At 36.8% G+C, this 24,400-nt stretch overlaps 1 protein-coding gene across 1 annotated transcript in view; it reads right to left on the bottom strand.

The window, feature by feature from the left end:
* LOC139722900 (uncharacterized) overlaps window positions 1–17,745 on the bottom strand; it is a 43,330-nt gene extending 25,585 nt beyond the window's left edge. Inside the window, exons 1-4 of the mRNA XM_071634181.1 lie at window positions 17,689–17,745; window positions 9,357–9,535; window positions 2,969–3,061; window positions 1,921–2,144 (exon numbers count right to left, since the gene is read on the bottom strand). Of these exons, the coding sequence (XP_071490282.1) occupies window positions 1,921–2,144; window positions 2,969–3,053 (309 nt within the window). The 5' untranslated portion in view covers window positions 3,054–3,061; window positions 9,357–9,535; window positions 17,689–17,745. The remainder of the gene's footprint in view (window positions 1–1,920; window positions 2,145–2,968; window positions 3,062–9,356; window positions 9,536–17,688) is intronic.
* Window positions 17,746–24,400: the final 6,655 nt, after the last annotated feature.

Genomic DNA, 24,400 nt, shown 5'->3' with positions numbered 1-24,400 from the left:
CGCCTCACCTTAAGGAAGGAAGCAGAACAAAAAAAGATGGCATGCATACTAGTACATTCTACACAGGTGAACTTGTTAAGCAAGTGGTATTGTAATGGAATTACGATGCTACATTTCTGAAATATGTGAGGCTCTATGTCATCAACACTGTTCAGTGTAATTTGTTTATTCACTTTTTCAGAGCACCTGTATTGTTTCTCTGCTCAAGGACAACAATAAATTCCATAAATCTATGAGGTCATGCAGTTGTCGATGTATGTACTACACGATGTGAAATTATGAAAATTGTCTGGAATTGCCCCTTTAATCTGACAGAAAGGGGAGGGAAGGGGAAGGACAGGGAAGCTTGATATCTACAATGTAAATGTCTGTCATCTTAAAACTTACAAAGCATACCACCAGATCAGCAGTGTCAAATTTTCCACTTTAAAAGTAGAAAAAAACAAAAACAAATGACAACTAGAGAAAACCACAAAACCTACACAGCTGATATCTGTGTTGAAGAATGCTCAACTGTCTATCTAGAACAATACCTAGCTACAATGTGCCTATTGATAGTGATAAACACACTGTATTTTCCACACATGGCTGGATACACGTGTAGTTGTTGTATTTTTCAGCTCCATGATCCATTCAAATTTTGTAAAGTGCAAGGTACACAGTTTACAACATGTGTTCTTTCTAGAATGGAAGATGGTTACAGTCATAATGTACATGTACGTGCATGAAGCAATTGTTATACAATTCGATGCTTGTCAAAAAAATTAGAATCTAGCAGGCCTTATTTAATGCCTCCTTGACAATCTAGAACAAGGAGGAATATATTGAATATGCAGCAACGTGCCATTGCCATTGTTTTCAAGATATGAATAGAGACATCAGACTTTAGGCATATCCACCATTATGCTGGCTATAAAATTATACAGGTATCATCAAATTTTAGCATCCAGCACACATGTCTACTGTTACAGACACAATTTGACATTAGAATGTAAACACTGCCAGATCAGCTGCACAAGCATACGTGGGTGTTGGGTGGGTAACATGATATTGCAAGATTGGCATTACAAGGTGTATTGCTACTGAAGACACTACATTTATAGTGAGTGTGTATTTATGTTATCTGATCACTGCTTTATCATTCCCTCCTGGGAGTCTAGACTTTAATGTAAACAGCATGTGAGTAGTGATGTAATGAGAAAGATAACTGGCACATTCAGCAAAGTAATATGATCTCTAATATCTGCTGCAAAAAGAAACAAAAAAGAAGCTAGCTCAGAAAGTGGGGCTTCTGACAACTCTGTTATGATCATCAGCAAATGAACAGCATGAAGATGTCTGTTTAGAAAGAAATGGTTTTGTGGGAGGATATAAGCTGCGATATACATGTACACATGATACATGTATATGTACAATGTACGTGTATATGGTCAAATGAGACTGGCAATGTATCGCTAGTACATTGTATTTGCTTTGGTTGCTGTAGGCCATTACCTACTATTGTGCTACAAAACCGCATACATGTGTATCTCATACTATCCAATCTTTAGGTCACAAGTGCCCTGAAAGTTTTGACAACTTTCAGAAATTAGAATTACTCAGTACTCCAGTAGCTACACAGATCAGATGATCAGCATTTCTCTATGTTGATACATGTACGTGTGTACATGTATTGATGAATTCAGTGAAAAGACAGAGAGGAGTCAATGTTGTCAGTCCCAAGTTCATTACAAGCCTTGCATATTTTGATATAAGCAATATTGTAGCAATTTGCATTTGACGAGCTCCACGTATATCACATGTCTATTCAATACCAAAACTAAAGCTGGTTGGGGTTGGTCATAGACCTAAAATGTCTAACAACATAAAACATGATAAACGGCTGCAAACACAAAATCTCGAAAGTGAATGCCATCTTACCTGCACGTAGTCAGATACTCCATTCTGGAAGGCGACATTGCCTTGGTCGTTGAGGTGGAAGTCGTCGAACACCAGTCGAATGAAGTCTGTGGCATTTGAGTTGGTCAGCGTGTAGGTGCACTGGTAGAAGGAGTCTTCCCTGGGGTAGCTGTGGGGAAAGTTTGGGGAGGAGAAAGAGCCCTCCTGGTTGATGGAGACTGACCCCACGATGCTGTCACCACAGGCTGGTGGGGTAAAAAAACCAAGTGGACAGGAATAACAAAATAGAGCATTAACATTATAGCCAGCAAATGCTTCTAGCTTCATCTTTAATACAGCATCTACGAGGGTGATGTGATACTTTTCACAGAAGGTGAGTTTGCACTTTAACCCGTTGAGGACGAGTCCCCAGTAGACTCGAGCAGGTGTCCAAGGGAAATTTGTGCTGTAGCAAAATCAAACCATCCCCTACAAGGGGTTAATACGTACACTTGTAGAAGAAATGCTAAAGTTGATACAAATGTTAGTCCCATAACTACAAATGTATTAATGTCACTGTTTTGCCATTTTGATGATCTTTAAACTGATGCAGCGAACTGTTACTATTGTAGAGTGTAAATCACACAAGTAAATGTTACACCTGTATCTTTATCTGTTTGTAATATCTGAAAACTTCAATGCATATTTGGTGACAGTACAGCAGATCACATGAAAATAATGTTAATTACTTCATGAGAAATCTAAAAATTGTAAAGCATCCATCTTCTTAAAGCTTAAAGTGACTTTACAAGATCTTTCGAATTCTAATTTGAATCCTCACAGAAACAGGGCTTATTGCATCTGTAAAGGTACGATTGTATGAGTCAGCAAAGATACATGCATCATGATCATTGATAACAGAAATTACATGTAGGTGAAATAATATCTTAATGCAAAAATGGACATGAAAGATTAAAATAATAACTAATCAGGATAACAACGCAGCAATGAATGGAGATCACCATTCACAGTGAGGCAGAAGGGCTATAGAGAATGCCAGTGGGAGAATCATACAAAACAGAGTTCTTACTGAGTGCATGTGACACCCTCCAAAGGCAGTGCGAAAGCAGGAGGAACCAGTTCCACTGCAGGCATCTTCTGTGATTTGTTGCCATGGTAATGTCTGAAGAGGGATGGGGAGAAAGAAGCATCAGAGATAGATGGATGTTAGAACTACTGCAAAAACATGACATACAAAGTGAATAGTTGCTATGACTGCAAAAAACAACAACAGAAAACAGAACTACATTTTCAAACTTTGTCTGAACACAATACATTGATACACACATCCACGCAAATGTAGAAGAGCCAGAGCTAGACAGAGATAAAGATAGACAAATAGCTAGATAGATACTAGATAAATATATTGACATACTGTATCAAATGTACATACATGAAAATAGAGAGCCATCAAACCAGACAACTAGATATGAAGAAGCAACTTTAAGGGATAATGAAGTGGTATAAAAGGCAAAGATAAACAGTTCCCATGTGCATATAGCACATTGTACTTCCCGACATCTGTTGAAGGAAAATGCTATGAGTCACAGGACTTAAAGGCATTACTGCCCTGCATTATTTCCTTGTGAATTTCTTCCTTTTGGTGGTGGTGGTGGCAACCTTGGTTTCTTGTCGCACATTTTAATTCCGACACTGCAGAGTTGTCCTTTGTGCCCTACCAGTTCTGAGAGTCCTCGTCACGCAAACCAAATTCGATTGAGTCACTATGAGTACTCAGCAATGATGCTGACAGGAAGCCAAAACAGGCAAAATGAGATTCAATGGGTGGTGCATTGAGGGAAATAAAAGCTTCCGAGTAAAACAAAGTTCTATGACCGGTACGTGAGATTTTGTATCCTCCAACAACGTTGGATATCCTGTTGATGGATCATCTACAGTAGTTTGCATGGACTTTTAATAGCTCATTAATTTTCCATGCACAGCACGTTTTAGTTTTCTGTGTGGTTTTTAACCCATTGAGCAGGGACTAATTTTGCTACAACACGCATTTCAGAGAGACACCTGCCCCAGTATACCCAGGACTCGTCCTCAACGGGTTAACAGTCCCAGTCTTTATTACTGCATCAATATTTCTCCAGTGATTGAAAGAAAACAAACCTTTGAACAATATGTGTGTTTCATGTAATCTCAATCAGACTATAAAATCATGTATTCAGGAAATTATTTCACCTTTGACTGTTTAAACTCAGCGAACATTTTTTTTCTTTTTTTTTAATACTTCTGTCACCCACAAGTTCTGATGTACTGTATTTGAAGGTGATAATTAAATTATTTGTACAGTGTTGGCATTACAAGTTGTACATCACAGCCATATCAATAAAGAGTTTGTTAAAGGCATAATTTACCATTTGCAGATGAAACAAAAACCCAGCATTAGTGCTTTAAAATAGTTCTAAAATGTGAGTTAGGGACAGAAACAACCAACGCTGTAAAAATTTGAATCCGTATAATTGATGTTAAGTATTGTTGAATATCACAAAATGTGAACAATAGCCATAATAAGAACGCTTCCAGACTAAACCATTAACAATTATGGTTTATTGAGAAAAGTACTGATACATGTATAGTATCTCCTCATACATTATATATAGGCTTTATTGCAAAAATTTTATAAGGGAGGATGTTTTGTGATACAACAGACCTACACATATATGCATCAAATGTGACATCTTGAACATTTTTAATATCACTGCTCCCAAAGGTAAACTCGAAAAAAAAATGCATCTTTTATTAGCCAGTGTGGGGACCATAATGAGTGAAAAGTGTCAGTATCAAATGAGATACATTGTACAGCACTAAAAAAAGTCTGTTTTAATTACCAAACACCACGTTATGCATATGTCTCAGTGCTACCTTTCTCATCCCAATCATGGGAAATACTTTAGAAATGAAAATTATGCTGTTACAGTTTTTGTAGACTTGTTAAACATTTGTGTTGAACAACACCAATGATATTAATGAAAATAATAACACACACACACACACATACACATACACAAATAATGCTCTTTCATATCCCTACAACGACACAAACCGTATTTACAGAAGGATTCCAATGTATTCAAAGCAGTTTGCTCTTTGGTCTCTCAGTGGAAGTCATTGGTTGGTATTCAAACTCATTCTCACGGTATACATGAAGGGCAAATAGAAGTCAGAATACACAAAACAAACCAGTGTACAAACAGCTGTACACTGTTGTTGTATGTACTGTATACCATGTACAAAGAATGTACATTGGGACCCTGTTTTATGAAGAGTTAGAATTGATTATATAGTTGATTTCAACTATAAGTCTATGGCAACCTGTGTAGTAAGGAAATCTAAAATCAATTTTATCTTTTGATAAAACGGGGCCCTGTACATGTACTGAGAATAATCAAGAATGAATAATTCATGAAACATACAGGTAATTGTATTCTTGATCTATCAGTAATGCCTGCAGGACATCCCCTGTCTGAAACTATGCAAATTCAATCATGTGTCCTCCAATGTATCAAAAATATAATAGCTTGTCTGAAATTGTATATTATGCAGCCATGATAAAGCCCTGCCATCAGGATTACACTAAAGTTTCTTACATTACTACAATATAATCTATCACATTATATAGGCCTACTTATCAAATGAAGTACATGTACATTGTACAGTATTTTACAAGCAAATCAGCTCTGCATCGACATTGTACAAGCTGTCCTCTCTATGTTGCTTTCTCTGTGGCGTTACATGTACATGTATGTACAACTGTACAGTAGATCAGTTTCCTATTTCTTGCATACTATACAATTACATGCCACACAGGTTTTTGCGAATCAAGACTTTCAGATAATTTCAAGAGTAGTTAAATTTGCGATTGTGGAGTAGGGCCTACAGTATTGAACAGAGAAATGTGCATCTATCGTACACCTGCATGTCACATTTATGTCAGAATCAGCTCTTGTTAACATTTTCGCATACCGGTATTTTCAAATTGTGAATAGCACCAGACGCACGAAATTTAATAGTGGAAATAAAAATCTCACATAAGATTCAGCAGAATACAGTAATTAAAAAAAATAGTGAATCATACTGCAGTATTGATAAAAAAGGTATAGTCAGATATCATTTTTCAAACTACAATTTATCAAACACAATTTCAAATCACCAGTGGGAAAAATGGGGAAACTTCACACTTTGTTCACTTTGTGGTTTAATTTGAATATTTGTTACTGTGTCCAACAGGACTATACTGTTGGGGAAAAAAAAAAGATGTGAGCATTCTTTATTCTGGAGTATAACCATGACTAACTGAACACACATTTCTGTGGTCTCACTACTCAGTATTGTGAAAGGCATTATTTACACTGGCAAGCGAACTTTGATCAAATTGTCTCTGAGCATTTAAGCCTTTCTACACAGATGGACAATCAACTAAATCATTCCAAATATATGTTTTTTGAATGGGCACACTTTTCTCAGAACACGTAGCACAGAGGTGTGCAGTTTGTATTAACAGAAGAGTTGAAGTGTAAGGCAATGAAACACATTGTGTTGACATGAATGGTCTTTCATTCAAGGATCTACGTGTACTGTACGCTAACAACTCATAAGTATCCTCGATCAGACTGAACATAGGGTACAAAATATTGTATTGTAGATTATTCACTGTCCTTCGCTTGTGTGTCCACACCTTGAAAATTAATTTGAATGGCTACACGAATGATCCTCCTAGATAGCAACTCTAAACAGTTTGTGAGCAACTGACTCCCTCAGAGAGGATATCCATTTATATACTGTATGTACAGTCTTGAGAAATGCTTTCAAGATAATTCCTTTTTAAATCATATTTTTGGGGTCACCCTTCATATCCACTCATGGTCAGATAGCAATGACACACAGGAGTACACATTATGCCTCACAATGGAAAAATGAAGACTCTGATATTTACGAATTGTCTTAGATGTGCTCCTTCATACTTGTATGGATTCTCTACAATGTATAACTTCTCTTTTTCTAAATTTAATGCATACTTTGATTTCAATGCCTTGGACCTGAACATGTCTCTCTTAAAGCTTATGAGATACAATTCCCTTGAAAAATATTCCCCACATCGAAACATGCAATTGTAGGATTAATTTACAAAGTACACTGTACAATAATATGTCAGTGTACATGTGTTATTTACAGTGTACATTATGTATGTACTTGTATGTCCACATGTATTGAACACTATGCTTCTCAGCGATTGAGAGTTAACAATAACTGTATGCTAAAAGTGAAATATTCCCACTTACAGTACAGCTGTCGGATATCAATCATGTGACGTGCAAATATAAAGTTAATTTTAAACTTTTTCGTTGGTACGGACACAAAATTTAGGGTTGAATTTCAACATGACATGCACAATGCACAAATTATGTACACGTACACTAGAATCATATGATGTGATTCAAAACACTTGTACACTGTTATTGGTACAGCTAAAACTATTTGTACAGTATACTGTAAAAGTGGAAATTTTCGCAGTGTTGAAATTTTTGCGCTTTTCACGCGACCAGAAAGTAGTGCGAACATAAAAGCACGCAAATATCTTTGCATGCTATATGCTCCAGTAGTTGAGGTATTGATTCCGCGTAATTAAAAACATGCGAAACTCTTCTCACCCTGCTGAGCGTGAAAAATTAGTCATGCAAAAATATCCACTTTTACAGTATTGGATTCATTGGATTCATTTACTGGAGCTTAATATGAATGCCTACAATTGTACATTGTAGCATACACTGTATATTGGTGCACAAAGAGTCAGCCTTCTGTGATCTTTTACAGCTTTCAAAAATTAATGAGTCAGGAATGGTCATTCAAATGAGCTAGCTCAAGTCAGAATCCACTCTCTCTGTCATGATGTTATTAACCAACACACATGATACATGTACAATAGTGCTACACTCAGTGGCGGATCCAGAGGGGGGTGCAACCGACGCACACCCCCCTTTATTTTTCGTTAAAAACTGAAGAAATAAAAAGAAAAAAATGAAATGAAACCCGGAAGTGGCATCAGAAATATTAGTTGCGCCCCCCCCCCCCCCCCCCCCCCCCTTTACAGAATTCCCGGATCTGCCCCTGACACTGGCTAATGTCTACATTACGGAAGTTGTAGATTAGAATTATAATTCAAAATCAACTACAAATCTCCATTCTTGCTGTACAAGCGTTATCTCACCTGATTTAAAATGTACAGTAACACGTAACATTAATTAATGGAAAGCCCCAAGATGTCCTGATCGATTCTTTGGTCAAAAATATACTCAAATTCATTGGCTGAAGCAAAAGTCAGATATTAGGAAAAAAGAAACATTAAAAAAAACTTGACTATGATGAGAAAACAGCCAATTAATGACTAAGTTAAAGACCAGCTGGACTTACAGTAAGTAACAAAACATTTGACATTTATCCCCTCACTTTACACCACATTACTGTGTAACCCTGGATAAAACTGCAATACACCAATGCTCTGAGCAGAACTACAAATTTTTTGTAGTGGTACACGGCTGCATGTTTTCTGAGCAAACATATCACACAACGCACTGTTCTTACTGAGTGGGCATTTAGGAATTGCTATTGCAATTAGCTACAAAAGCACATTATCGCTAGGTGTTATTTTGTTTGAAAACATGCACGATAGTGCTACATTAGAATACAATAAAAGTGGATATAATACGATGCTGAAGGCTATGAAACTGGACGGAGGCAACAATTACAAACAATACTTTTATTCTTCAAAGCAACATGTCCAAGAATGAATCTCAGATATCAAAGATGCATTGAGTTTGCTCCTAATGAAGCTCTATGCATTTCAACAGTTGACTGTTGACCCAAGCAACTTTCCATCAACATACAGGAAAAATATTTTGAGCAATCCGATGAAGTTTTTCTCATAATAGTCCACTATCCATGCATAGACTGGAATGTTACTTAGTTTTTTTAATAACCCTTGTCTCTGATGTCATAATGACACACAATGCATGAGCTTTGTTTGTTTGTTTTTTATATCTAGAGGGCTTTTTTTTACAGATACAGAGTATGTTTCAACTTATCAGCTACACATGCAGAGATCATACATTCTCTGTTAAAACCGACAAAAATAAACAAACAAACAAATAAACAAACAAACTTGTATAATATACATCTCAAAGCTTGCTCCAAAGTTATCGTGTGCATACAATGACAACTTGCAAATCAAACTCTGTGCATCCTTAGAGTGATGGAAAGGCATGGCACAATATCAAACTGCCAGCAAAAACTACCATTCACTCAGTAAAACTTTAAGACTACAATTGTACGTGTACCTTTGATTGATCAATCAAACAGAGCAGTATAAAGTGATGTACAAAAAAAAAAAGTAATCTTCCACAGCAACTTACCTTTTTACAGCACCAGGTACGTATGACAGATAGTGGTTGATGAGGGAAGAAAATCTGGCAAGCTGAAAGCTGTCTAGATGTAGAGCCCTCTGTCTGGAAAGTGAACTTTAGAAGCTTGAATGTACACACAAATCTAATCCTGCGAGCTCGCTCCCTTTTGGCTTGTGTATATGAAGCAGCTGCGGAAGGAGATAAAAAATTGCACTGTAGTGTGAAGGAAAGCTGGTATCATATTTCTCCCCAGTATGTATCTATACATGTATGTTGTACAGTGTATGTAAATATTGTACAAATGAAGCTGCAGAAAAGGCTACCACCTCAAAGGCAACATCTATCACATGTCATCCCGGCACAGTCACACGTAAAACACTCTGACGGCTGGTACGTAAATTCCGATCTGTGCCAATGCCGACCTTGTCACAAAATGTGCAGGTACCGGCATCTGCTTACACCTAAAAAGACAAGGAAGTAGTCACTATCTGTGACAAGCTGCGATCTGTCATTTCAGATGTGCAATTAAGCTTTTATGACCATACTTTTGGGGAGAAACATCAAGAAGTACATAGATAATCTAGCAATGATATCAAATCTTGCCATCTCAGTGCTGTGGCTGCTTAATACACACAAATGCTGCCTGGATATACAACTTGTACGTATACAGTATACCAACTGTTCTGTGAAAAATCTCCTTAAATTAATCAGAGAGCTCGGGGAGATTGTAGATAAAACCTTATCAGCACTGTTTGCAGACTTCATAGGCAAAATTGATATCTGGGACATTATAGCACAGCCTTGGGTCCCTTCTACTACACAGTGAATGGGTAATGTTCCTTCAATTTTATCATTTTTTTGTTGATTACAGCTGCCGTCAACATGGCTGTGCATTACATTTTTCTTTTTTATTCGTAACTTATACGGGATATGGACTCTGATGCACAAAATCATGTTTTTGAAATGTTTAAGCCTTCATCAAAAAAGAATTCTGTTCAATATCTGACACCTCTTTTTAGTAGAAAGGCACACTTGTGGATGTGAATAAAATGAGTTCTACATTGTTCAGGAATCATAAATCATCCACATCATTCCTGTGCTACAGCACACAATAATGCAGATACTGTGAGCATGCATGCCACCTTTACTAATTGTGTGGGTACATGAATGGCAGAAGACTGTGGCAGAAAAATCACATCATCCTCGACTACAAGATGGTCATAATGCGGATATTTGAAGGTGGCAAAATCTGAACATGGTCTTGTAAATTCATACAATGGATGCAGACACATTGTATACTACATACAATGTAACTTTAACCACAATTACCTCTATGGAGTTTAAAGGATAGAAACATGAATTTACAGAATTATTTAAGGTAGGGACTGAAATGTTTTGTCACTTTAAGGTCACAGAGGGATACTTGTCCCTAACCATGACAATAAACCAGCCCCGGAGATACATACAATGACTGAATATCTTATCGGTGGATCCCTGCAAATCTTTGTACGCATCAAAGTTTCACTTTTACCTTGGAGAATAATATGGAGGCTACCAGAAATATTTTATTCCTTGGAAAGACAATCAAGACAATCATGTCATCCTCATTCACAAGGGAGACTTAATATAAATCTGTTTTTGCATTGCAATGCAAAAATGGCTGTTATTTGGCACCATTAATGCATGCAGTGCAGTAGCAAATTATTGCTAGAGTAAGAGAAAGCAATCAAGAAAAAAAAAATCACTCGGCTACAAATATAGAGCTTTGAATCTCCATACTGCCTCTACAGTATGCCTAAACAAATTAACAGAATATGACCTCAGGAATACGTATAATAATAATAATAATAATAATAATAATAATAATAATAATAATAATAATAATAACAATAATTAACATTTATATTGCGCTTAATACACACACTGCAAAACTCTACAATGATAGTGTGGCCAGTTGCACTATTGGACACAAAAAAACAACAACCAAAAAACAGAACCCCCCCCCCAAAAAAAAAAACAACAACAACAACAACAACAAACAAACCAACAATCAAGTGGAACTCTTTTTCGCATAGCAATGCATACTGCGAGAGTTTCTAAGAAGGAATGGTAAAGCTGGGGCTCCAGGTTTCCAGTTGTTTTTTTTTTTTTTTTTGTGAGATAATTTGAAACCTCTTACAGAATATGACAGAGCATATTCTAAGAGGAATTCAAAGTTTATTTGATGAAAATAAGTTTTGAAATGGCCGAGTTATTCAAAAAACATGATCCTAATTAAAAGTGGGACCCACTTTTTATTAGAATTGCTTTATTTTACACTGTTTTTGGATATATCTCAGCCATTTTAAAACCAATTTTCATCAAATAAACTTTGAATTCCTCTTAGAGTCACATGCTCTTTAACAAGTTCAGCACTTGATGCTCTCGGAAACACAATGGTGAATGGACAGAACTTGGAGGGAAGGGATTCCTGACATGCTCTACAAAGATCCTCATTTCTCTTTGACCACTGAAGCAAATCTGATGGGGTTTTCTGTATCAAAGATGTGGGTAATAAGTTGTAGTTTCATACCCTAAATCATATTTGGATTGGTTACCTACTTTTAAAGTTATTGCATTTTTTCCCCATTTTTTTTATTTATTTATTTATTTTTATTTTATTTTATTTTTTATTTTTTATTTATTTATTATTATTATTATTTTTTTTTTTTTGGGGGGGGGGGGAAGGACATACGGTATAAATAAGCACCTCAAACCATCACTTCACAAATACTTTTTACACTTCAAAATGGAGTGAAATTAAACTTGTGAGTACAGCTTTTTAATTGTTCTCTCTTTCTGATAATGATGCTAATGAAAACCAGCATTAGTATTAACAGTAAGAGATGATAAATTCTTACAAAGTCAATACAGAAAGATAAAACGACTCTCTGTCCAACAGGTCTTACCAGAAATGACACTTTTTAATAGGACTAGGAGACAAAAAAGCAATCCTATGGGTGCACACAACCAAAACTAGACCTTAGGAAATGCCATTCATCCAGGCAAGCCTAGTAAGAAGTGTAATTTTTTGTACCAGTAATCCACATGTAACGGTGGGATCTGTGGTTCACCAAGGAATGGCATTTTGTAGACACACGGTTTACCTTTTATCAAGATATCATGGTTTACACATGAAGATACCGTACAGAACTTGAAGACTTCACATGGGAGACACACTTAAAAGGGCATACCGTACCTCATGTATCACACAAGTTCCTCACCTGCAAGAGCACTAACTCATACACACACACACACACACACACACAAGTGGGTCTGATACAGTAATACATTGTACACACAGAAAGGCACAATCCTGGTCAGTTCATCTTGGTCAATTGTTTCAAACCATAACCTAATTATGCCTAAAGCCATGTACCATTTGCAGATGAAACAAAAACCCAGCATTAGTGCTTTAATTGTTCTAAAATGTGAGTTAGGATAGAAACAACCACTGTAAAAGTTCGAATTGGTAAAATCGATGTTAAGTAATATACAAAATGTGAACAATACCCATAGTTATGATAAAAATGTTTCCAGACTAAACCGTCTACAGTTGTGGTTAATTGAGAAAAATACAGAAATCTCCTTATATTTTAGGCTTTATATTGCAAAAATCTTATATGATAGGATGTTTTGTGGTACAACAGACCTACATAATGCATTAAATGTCATATCTTGAATTTTTTTAAAATTGCTGTTCCCAAAGGTATAATGAGACATTTACCGGTAATTACACTGTGGTCTGTTTGTGCTGGAATTCTCAAATTTACAACCGTATACCTTCACAGATGTGTACAGTATAAATAAAGACAAACAAAACCATATATAACAGCTAACGTGCAAATCAAAGATAAGAAAAAAAAAACAGAAGCAAAAAACAGAAATAGGACAAACACATGCTAAAAAAAAAAAAAACATCATAAAAAAAAAAATCAACAACAACAACTACATAGTGTACCAAATGAAACCCAGGCCAGGAAGGACAGGCTTGTTAGCAGTAGATAAGAGTTTAGAGACAGTTATTTTGAGCACATGTACACATATAACATTGTACAATATAAAGCATGGCACGTATGACTATAGACAACTTTTCATCAACTTTTCAAAAAACCGAAAAATCTAGAAAGCTGTTGGTGCAAGATCGCTTTCCATTCCATAATATCTTTTTGGAAACCAAGGCCCCATTTCATAAAAGATGTTAGGATGGCAACTTTTGCTGGAATGACAACTTCCAATAGCAACAGCCAATCAGGAAGCTGGATTCTTGTCGTAGCCATGACAATTGCCATTCTAGCAAGAGCATAGCAACTTTGGATGAAATGGGGCCCTGATGTTGATCTCATTGTACAATGAACTTAACCTACTGTAAATGTACTAACAATATTTAAAGAGTTAACGACCAATCGCCTTGTGTCTCCTGTGGAAAAGAAACTTGTAGATGTGAAACCGTTTCTGATGAGAAAAGTCACCCAAGAAAAGTTTAAACAAAGTTCCATAGCATTCTAGCACATTTCTATCCAATGGTTTGATTCATTTTTGATACAGTTGTAAGTTTTGGCAATTCTCACACCTCTCAGCAATGATATATTGTGTTCTAAAATGACCTGGGACATGGGATATGTTGTATTTAGTAGATGCCATTTTACATGTAAATCTAGTGCAATGTACAATCTACATCTGTACATTTATGCTGTATAAGAATCACATTGCTCCCAATTTGGGTATAAAGTTTAAGATATTGGCAAAGGAACTGACCTGCCCACAGTCAACTTAAAGGCATCATTCACTGGTAGCCATGCAAATAGATTTAGTTGATTACATGTTTTCATTTTGCTAATTTGTACATTTGTAGGAAATCTCATGTTACATACATTTTGTATACAACAATTCAGTATTGTACTTTCACTGCATATGAAGGTATTGAATGTACCTACAATTTTACCTGCATGTATGCATGCTTTTTCTCATATTGTTCTTTTCTCTTCATTTTGAATGGAAGCCTTTCTTGTCAATGGTATTCAAATTCCCAAATGGGGTATTTTCACTAAATGAATTCCATTCCATTGTATGCGGCCTTCTTACTATAGCCATGTTCAGACGTATTTCTAGTCGGAGTAAAAATTTACATCATGGCAATTAAAATTCATATTAATGCATATCTTACGATGACCCTTGTGTCCACACGACAGTCGTGGGAAGAAACTCCGACCAATTTATGTGCGAGGGTTGGTGGAACTTCCGGAAGTGGTAGCGCCGCGCACGTCGATCATGCGATTGTTTTTTACCAGTGGCATTTGTCTTCTCCATTCTTGTTGATGGAAATTTCTGCATGAGCGCTAGCTTCTTCGTCGCGATCGACTAGGTTAGAATTGCACTACACGCGCACATGTAGTCGCAAAATGTCAACATTGCGATTTGACCCAGGAAGTTTTACCTAGGTCGTAAGGCATGTAGCGTAAGTTCATAGATACTCTGAGGGCTTGTCCGCACGGGCAATTTACTCCGACCGGCTAGTCGTGGTAGCGAGATACTCCTGAGAAAACTCAGGAGTATCTCGTTCGGAGGAAGAGGTCGTGGTAAGGTCCTCCGATCGGAGGAAGTTACCACGACCTTGTTCAGACGGGCACTACTCCGACCTGTCCTCCGAAGTTACTCCAACCAAGCTTCCTCCGACCCTTCCTCCGAAGTTACTCCGACCAAAACTGCCTCCGTCTGAACACAGCTAGTAGAGACTACAGTTGTACAATGTATGATATTAGAACAGCCTGAAGAGAGCCCTACAATTTTATGCATGTACACTTGTAATACCTTCCACTATAATAACAACAACAAAACTGTGTCCTCACTTCCTGATCAGAAGGTTGCAATTATCATTCCACTGCCATTGCATTGAATGTCTACAGTCGTTCAGAGCTGCTCGATTTTACTGTCACCTCACACTAACATAACCTTCAACATCTCAATGATCTCATACATGTTAAAGTGGACTGCTAATAATGGACCCACACCCAAAATTGAGACAGATATAAAACGTACAAATTTGTACGTTACAATGTACTTATGTCAACTGTGCAAGCTCTCTCTCTCAGCTCTCTCCCTCTCTGTTCTTTCCATTCTCTCAACTCAAGATAGAGATATCAAAAAAAAAAAAAAAATCATTTTACACCATTATGTCAAACATCATTTTTCTTCTTCTTTCCATCTTTCTTTCTTTTAGAACTTCTTTTCCTCCTCAGCCTTTTAATTTCTTCTTCTTCTTCTTCTTCTTCTTGAACTTCTTCTTTTTCTTCTATCCCTTACATGTACAGAGTAGGCGCAGACTGGACAATGACCCAAAGAAAACCTATTAACCAGCTTTTCCATTCTGGATGACTTTTAGACTTCAGCATTTGAACATAGATAAATTGGGTGTATACTGGGTACAGAGTTTTGGAATTTTATGGTGATTGTAATGAGGAATAAGAATGTTTTCAGAATTCATTAAAAAAATCACAATGAACAAAGATGATGACAAACATTTGTAGCTCAGCTTCACATAAGAATGCCTGGTTGGATGCTCAAGAAAGCAGAAAAGAAGAAGAAGAAAGCATGCATAAATTCTACACAGGTGAAGATGTTAAACAAGTGGTATGGTAATGGATTGCACTGCTACATTTTTTTAATACTAGAATACATGTATGTGATCCTCCTACTGTATGTCATCATCATTGCTCATTGTAATGTGTTTCTCTGAACTGATGAAAGTGAGCTTTTGGGGTGATCAAGTGAGACAAAACCAGAAAAAGTCACATGTTCTTGTTTTTCTGCTCACTAATTTGCTGTGATTGAATACAAAGTCCAATGATAACATATCTACATGTAATAGCAGTTTCAATAGGTTTAACCTCTGAACAAGGTCTGTCATACAAAACAACCCCCCCCCCTCCAAAAAAACAAAAACAAAAACAAAAACAAACCAACAACAACAAACAAACAATGTAGACTAAAAAGTAATGATTTTCATAACTTGTTTTATTTTACTCTATAAAAAGTACATATGTAACCAAATTATTAAACTAGAAAAGCACTTGGAGAGCCAAGCCAGCAACCCATTTCCACCCTTCATATGCAATTTCTCAAAATAGAAGCATTTTGTTTATAAGTTTATGTCATTGCATGGCACCTTGCCCAAACAGAGCACATGCTTTAGTGCGTGTTTATAAATCTCCAGTACACACAGCTTGAACCCCAAGTTCGTTGAACCTTCGCCTTACATGTCAAAAGATGAAAAATCCTTCAATAATGCATACAAATTCCAAGATCACTATAAAAATTGAATGAGGTGTTCCATGTGTCAATATCAGCTTTTAATGCAAGTTTGATCTTAATTTCAATCCATGCACAACCTCTTTAAGTTACTGTTTCAATACTGGAAAGACTTCCTTTTGAGACAGCCACCCCAATCACAAGTTGTACTAAATCAGTGCAGATCAACTCTACCTACAATTTGTAGTAGCCTAACCTGGGCCTTGCTTGCGATATGCACAGAATTCCGATGCACGCACTCACTTTTGGGTGGCTGTCTCAAAACCTTCTTGCTTGGCAGAGGTTTAAAAAAAAGAATCACTACCAAAAAATTGCAAATTTAGGATTTTTTTTCTACTGTTTTGCATGTTATGCCAATGTTAATCCTTTCTTCGAAAAAAAACCAACAAAATTGTCAAAGTTGAGGTGAATATATGGTCTAATCAGCACAGCCAGAGTATGGTGCATGGTGTCAAACTGTGACCGTGTACAGGTACAGTGGCAGTAAAGTCAAGACAAAAGTCGATTTTTTAAAACGATTTTACAACATAAAATTTACACAAATACATTACACCAGATGTGGGGACTAAATACCTCAGTTATCAAGGCTGTCCTCGCTGTGAATGGAAATAAAAAATAAAAATAAATAGGGCAACGAGAACATCATGTGTTGTGATATCAACAGTACAAACGAGGTTATCATGGATAGCTGTTCTTGGTGTCTGGACAACGAGGCGACTGTGATGATGATGATCAAGCTATTAGTACCCAGAACCATACAACAATCATGACGAATGGGACTACACGCTGACGATATGTAAGGCCATTCCGTGGTTCCGTGACACTTTTGTTTTGGGTCTGTAAGCAAACAAAATATTCCTACAGCATTTGATCACACGAACGATACTAAGTCGGGCATCTTTCAAACATATGACATAAGTTAACATGTCATCCTTCAAAATAAATCACAAAACAAGAAATCGCGAAGAAATGCGGAATATATCAGTGTACTCACGAAGTTTAAAGGACCTCTCTCTATCAGTCATCAGTGCATCTGGTGGTACCATACATGCAGCGTTGCCAGGTCCCAACAGAGCAAAATCACCAAAAGGCTTGTAAAAAATCACCAAGAGCCATCAAAAATCACCAAATTTGGAAAAGCGTAGGTATTAGGCTTCAATTTCAAGACAAGATTATGTCAATAAATCTTTATCAAACACTCTGAGCGAGTCTCGGTGCAATTTTCGGCGCGCCGTAGTCACACATACTAAATGCAAAATGTGTACGATGTGTGTGGATATGTGAGTGTTTCTGTGTGTCGAGTGACAAAAAAGGGGCACATCTTATGTTTCTACAGGAAATAAGGGGAAAACTTTGGGCAAAATGCATTTTCGTTTTCAATTAGTGTGATTATTTTTCATTGGTCTGAAAATTACCAAAAAGTTACCAAAAATCACCAAATTTTGATTTGGTTACCAGGCTAAAATTTTGTCACCAAACAACTTTAAAAATCACCAAATTTCACCCTTTTTGGTTCCCGAAATCACCATCTGGCAACACTGCATACATGTACCACTGAACACATACACAGTAATTACAACACACAAGTGTACACACACACGCAAAACGATAATGCACTACACGTAAAAGGTAAATAAATCCTCGAGAGGGTACCGTGATATTCGCCCTGGCGCGCTCCCTCTGATCCCGCGCCAAACCGCCCTGACAGATCTACAACAGATATACATCTAAATTATGTGCTAGTATTTCTCCCTGGCCCTGTTCTCCTTCTGCCACGGATCGTTTTTGCTTTATACCTCTAGATCCTCTCTTGCTCTGTCTGTGGATATCATAACATGCATGGCCGGCATGGGGGTGGGGGGAGGGGGCACTTTACAAAATGAATGTATAGGCCTATCAGAAGTAACCCTGGTGCCACTTTCCCTGTTTCATCAACTGACAGGCAAAAAACAAACAAACAAAAAACATTCACCCGCAACTATGTTGCCACTTCCGGGTTTCATCAGCTAACAAGCAAGCAACCCCCCCCCCCCCAAACAAAAAAACAAAAACAAAAACACAACAACAACAAAAAACACAGTAGGTATAAAACAAAACAAAATAAAACAGATCTTCAGCGCAACTTTCTGATGCCATTTCCGGGTTCTTCCGCTGACAAGCAATAAAAAAAAATAATAATAATAAGTAAAGAAATAATAATCATAATGAAAAAAATAAAAAATACAAATAAAACCTGTTTGATACAGGAGCCTAAGCGTTATCATCGTCTGTGATGAAATACAAATGACAAAGGTAGTAAAGTAATTATGATATTGATAAGATAATCATATAATCGTCATTATTATCATTATCATCAGTTATTTCAGAATATCATCAACATAGTCGTTTTTATAATACACTTGTACATCTGTTCTACATGATTATTTGGCACCACACTTCATAGTAGGTCCCGGCTACAGTACAACCATTTATTTAGGTGTAGGCCGATCAAACCAATAACAGGACTACATGATATAGAAACAAGTTTACGTTAGTCCTATACCCCAAGTAATTTGCATGTTCGACAGAATTGAACTGATTAATACTAAAGAAACGGATAAGCACTGTATGAGTGAAGTTCAAAAGTTGACATGGGGTCTATTCTGTTTCGAAAAGAAGATAAAGAGAATAAAGGAAGGGAGAAGAAGGAGAGGGAGACAGGGAAAAGGAATATGGAATGAAGGTTAATGAAATGAGCATTGAACATAATGTATATATGTATAATCAATAGAAAAGAATAATGCATTATGCATGCCTGTGGGCGACGAGGACTTCTCATAATACTTAAGTGAAAGACGGCGTTTGTCGTTTTGGTTCTTAGGCCTATTTATTCCTTTGATTGCCAAATTTAATTACTGCATGCTGAGTCATACTGATATATTCAAACTGTAATGCGAAAACATTGCAGTGCTCACAAAAATTTTTGGAGTTTATCGTGTGACTATTATCTAGATATTCGGGAACAAATAATTTCCGTGCTATACATTCAATATACAGTAGATAGTTTCTGTAATGATAATTCTGTAACAACTGCATTAAGTTTCCATAAGAATATTAGCCTATGGTTAACAGGTACCGACAGATTTTCACATTTTGAAGCTTTTGATGTAACTTTCAACATTTCTTTCCCTTTGTTTTGGTAACGAATCTTACAGATATTCTTTTTCTCTGCCTTATGTCATTGAAACTTTGGCGTTATTCATCCCCTATAGTCGGATTCTTTTACATCACGACCTTGCAATGTGTCCTTGTGTGATTACTACAATACCATACCCTAATTTGCATGAACAATAATTTCATCGAATATAGAAAACTTACATAATAAATGAACATTTTCAGCACCTGCGAGACTTTATTAAATTTTGATTGATTGATGTGTTCAGGAAGCTATGTGCGGATTTATGTGAACAAAGAGCGAAAACAATAAAATTGTATGGAGAGACAGTGATACGTGGCATGGCTGTTGACTGAAGAGACTAATACTGGTAAAACTAGTGGTGGCGCTATTGCCACAAAGAAGTCATGAAATCTCCGTCGCACGACGATGCTCGTTCCATTTGAAGATCTTTGTGAATAATTTTGTAACCATTGTTTTCTTGATAATTTTGACACGTTTAGTCACTCAGAAAATTAATGTATTATAACATTGTTTCAGGAAGAATAAACCATCTATGATATTATTTCAAATCCTGTGATGTCTTGTGAATCGTGTGTGTTCAGTTTAATAGAATGCTGCAGAAAAAGATAGAAATAAAAGTATTGTAACGAAGTGGATTATACAACATGTAATTTAAATAAAATGAAATCTGGAGAGATTTTTCTTCTTTGATAACTTATTTATAACACTGTGGATGAAATACGTTATGGCACAGATACTGAATGAGTGTACGTGTGTGTGTGTGCGCGCGCGCGTCCGCATGCGTGTGTGTTTTGTCGTGAATTAGTTTGTATTATATATTGTTTTTGTAAAAAAGTAAGAAAAATAAAAGATTGACTAAAAAAAAAAATGTGTCCAATGTGTCAAACGGCTATGTGATATTGTGGATGGCTGGAAGATTGTCTCCTGTTTCACACCAAAAACATTTTTTTTTTTTAAAGACCATGCAGTGACGTATAGATTATACGCGTGACCGGCGGAACGGGGGGTGGGGGGTGGGGGTGGGGGTGGGGGGCCTCGGGTCCCCACCACCCTTTTTTGTGCACCATACGAAGGAATACAAACTCGGAAGTGGAATGAGAAAGATGAGCTGAAGACCCTTTTTTTATTTGCTTGTCAGCTGAAGAAACCCGGAAGTGCCCTCCCCCCCCCCCCCCACACACACTTTTGAAAACGTTCCGCCACGGTCCAATGAGGTCCAATATTATTGATGTGACGTATTCGTAGCAACGCCGCGGAGTTGCTACGAATACGTCACATTGATTGGACCGTGAAAAGGCATGGTCATAATGGCTAGATCTGTTTGACTCACAAAAGTATCAATCTTAAGTGCAATTCCACTTGAAAATAGAGAAATTTTAGAGTAAATCCATACAAATGGAGGTAGAGAAGCATAATTCAAATGGAACATTGAATGATATTTTCATTTCAAAATTGTTCTGTATGTTCGCAATATTCTGCTATGCTTCCTAACAGGTATCACGTATCATTTCATTTCGATCAACATTTGATGTATTTTCACTAAGAAATATGAGAACAATTTGAAATTGAAATTGAAATATATTCTGAGAATTATTATGAACGTATACGTTTTCACATTACAGGGGCACAGTAGCAAAGGTAACATGAATGGATAAGGTGATCATTTCATTTTATTTTAGTTTGTTTATTACAAAAGCATGAATGTAAAAACATGCAAATCATGCTAAAAACAACAAAATACATATTTATGGCAAATATGATATAATCACAATATTAGGTTGTAAAGCAAGGGCGCATGATATTTACTGTCTTCGGCTCAAAGCAATGTCCCATTCACCTACCTTCGTACGAACTTTCACATGATTAAGGGCCTACACTCCCAATTGGCACCTCAGGCAGAGTGAAAACGCGTTTGTTACGAAATGCAGAATCATGTATGTTATTCTAGTCATTATTATTTTTGGTTCCTACAATATGTAATGATATCAAACTAAATACTTATCACTTTAAGGTGAATCACAGTCTTTGCTTTTGCTCCTTCCATACCTATACTGTCAGGAATAAGCAGATGAAAATCAGTTTTGTTGAGTAATTCGGGATGCTATCTCCTGAACAGTCTCCCCTTTATTTTCACATTGCAAATATACTACATAATTCGCGGACTTAAATACAGCACGCTATGCAGCCACAGGTAAACCTTGTAACTCATTGCGGTCGATACCGATTGCCATGATTATCATACTCATTGGCGTCCTAATTTTTCAGCGCGGTAAACCCTTATATCAGGCGACAGTGTAGGTGTTTGACCTGTAACCATAATTATCATTCGTGTGGTCAAACCTGCATGACCTTGATGGTAACCAGCACGCAAACCGTGTCCCCAACGTCATCCGAAGATAATCTCTGGGGTTTAAAAGAAAAAAAAAAACCAGGAAAATCGATCAGCTGTTATTGTCCACAAAACCTTGAAAGACCGGTCACGCACTATATTTCATTAGGCTGCACCGTATTTCTCCCCGTATTCACTGCACAGCCACTGTTGCTGTAATAATCATGGGCCTATACAACGCTTTATTATAGCAATACTCTTGGAAGTGACCGGAAAGATACGATTCGCATCACCGCCATGCAATATCCATCATACCTTGTTGTGTGTGTGTGTGTGTGTGTGTGTGTGTGTGTGTGTGTGTGTGTGTGTGTGTGTGTGTGTGTGTGTGTGTGTGTGTGTGTGTGTGTGTGTGTGTGTGTGTGTGTGTGTGTGTGTGTGTGTATGTGTACAAATAACAAATTTACTGAGCGTCCTACTTTTTGAGCAACCACTCTTCAAATAATCATAGCCTACGTGCCTTCAACAAAGTAATCATAGTAAATTCTTCTCCGCATTGATATCGTACTTGATACACTATGGGAAAGGACGTTGTTAATTCCATCAGTTGATACTAATCCTTACTGATTATTTTCTCTCGAGTGAATGAACATAAACGTCGCGTGCGGGTGACGTAGGGCTTTTTTAAAGTTTATACCTGGATAAGCGCTACGTTTGTTTGTTTGTTTGTTTTTGTCTCAAGTGGATTACTTCTATTTTCCACTCATGAGATATAAGATGCATGGTGTTTGTCAATCAAACCCTGTATACATAGAAAAGTACAAAACCCATCGCAGTCAGCAGTACCTTTGAAACTTTGATATGATCCTTTGTGTCATATCTTGTAAGAGCACTTAAGGAAAGCGAAACCAGAATATAGATGTGGATTGACTAAAAGCAACAATATCATTCGAACACATCAGTGAAAAAACACAAATCAGTGAAATGAAACGAGATGAAAGTTTGAGGAAAATCGAACAATTATTCAAAAGTTATGAATTTTCAAAGTTTCAGTGCCGTCTGTGGTGGATAAGGAGACTACGACACTTCATGACGTCACTTTGGACAACGATATAAAGAAACTGTAAAGAAAATGCAACATATTTTTATCCTTTTTTAGCATAATTATAGAGTACATAACTCCACCCTTTCAGTAATCCGGTAGAATAATATCACCATCAACATTGTCAGGAACCAGTCCATGGAATGTGTGCGTTTCATAAAATATGAAATTTTGTCGATTTTTCCTTATGTTTTCTTTATATTGTTATCCAAAATGACGTCATGAACTGCAGTAGTCTTCTTATCCATGCTATTTCATGACTTTTGAATCGATTGTCCGCATTTTCCTCAAACTTTCACTGATGTGTTCTATTGTACTACTGCTGCTCTTATACTCTTTTATAACTTTGGTTTCCTTTAGGCACTCATTGTTTATGAGTAGTTACTCTCTTTTGCTCCACTTTGTCATAATCCAATACTGAAGAGTATTACATTTCCTATTTGCAGCAATATTATCGACGTCATGTTTAATTTTCAATCGCTTACTTTTGTGTGTTTGGATGATCAAAGTTTGATTATCTTTTTTTTTTCAATAGGCTGTTGCCATCATTATATAGCGTTTTAAAGCTCTAGATATCCTCCTGAAAAAAAAAATGGCATTAACAAATAGTATCTCCTCTGGCGACCCTTTCTTTGTTTTTGCCATAGTTGGCATTAGCGATATCTTCTCCAATAACTAGTTTAGTTAGACAAGCACGATTTCATTATTGCAAAGGCATTATCATTTAGATTGGCCAAATCATTAATTACAACCTGTATGTGCGAGTGCATATTTGTTGTTTATGTGCATAATATGATTATGTCGCTTTTTTTTTTTGCCTCCACATAAACAAAAACAGGTTAAGGACATGTCATGGTCGTGCCTTTTAAAAAAACAACAACAGAAAAACAGAAAATGAAAAAGAAAAACCACAATGGTTGGTCCACGCCCGGGATGCTTTGGTAGAACGGACACAAAGAATGGGTGACGCGAGAGCCCCCGAATCGGATTCCATTGTAAAGAAATTCTATGAAAGGACTTGCCAAGAGCTTTCTGGGCATAGACCTTCGGATTGATATAGTTCTATCCACAGATCTAGGACGCATACCATGCGCCACTTA

This window comes from Diadema antillarum, unplaced genomic scaffold (genome assembly GCF_040938485.1).
Source record: "Diadema antillarum isolate AM-2024a unplaced genomic scaffold, OU_Dant_1.0 scf00000176, whole genome shotgun sequence".
NCBI lineage: Eukaryota > Metazoa > Echinodermata > Echinoidea > Diadematoida > Diadematidae > Diadema > Diadema antillarum.
This window is presented reverse-complemented; position numbering and strand designations above follow the sequence as displayed.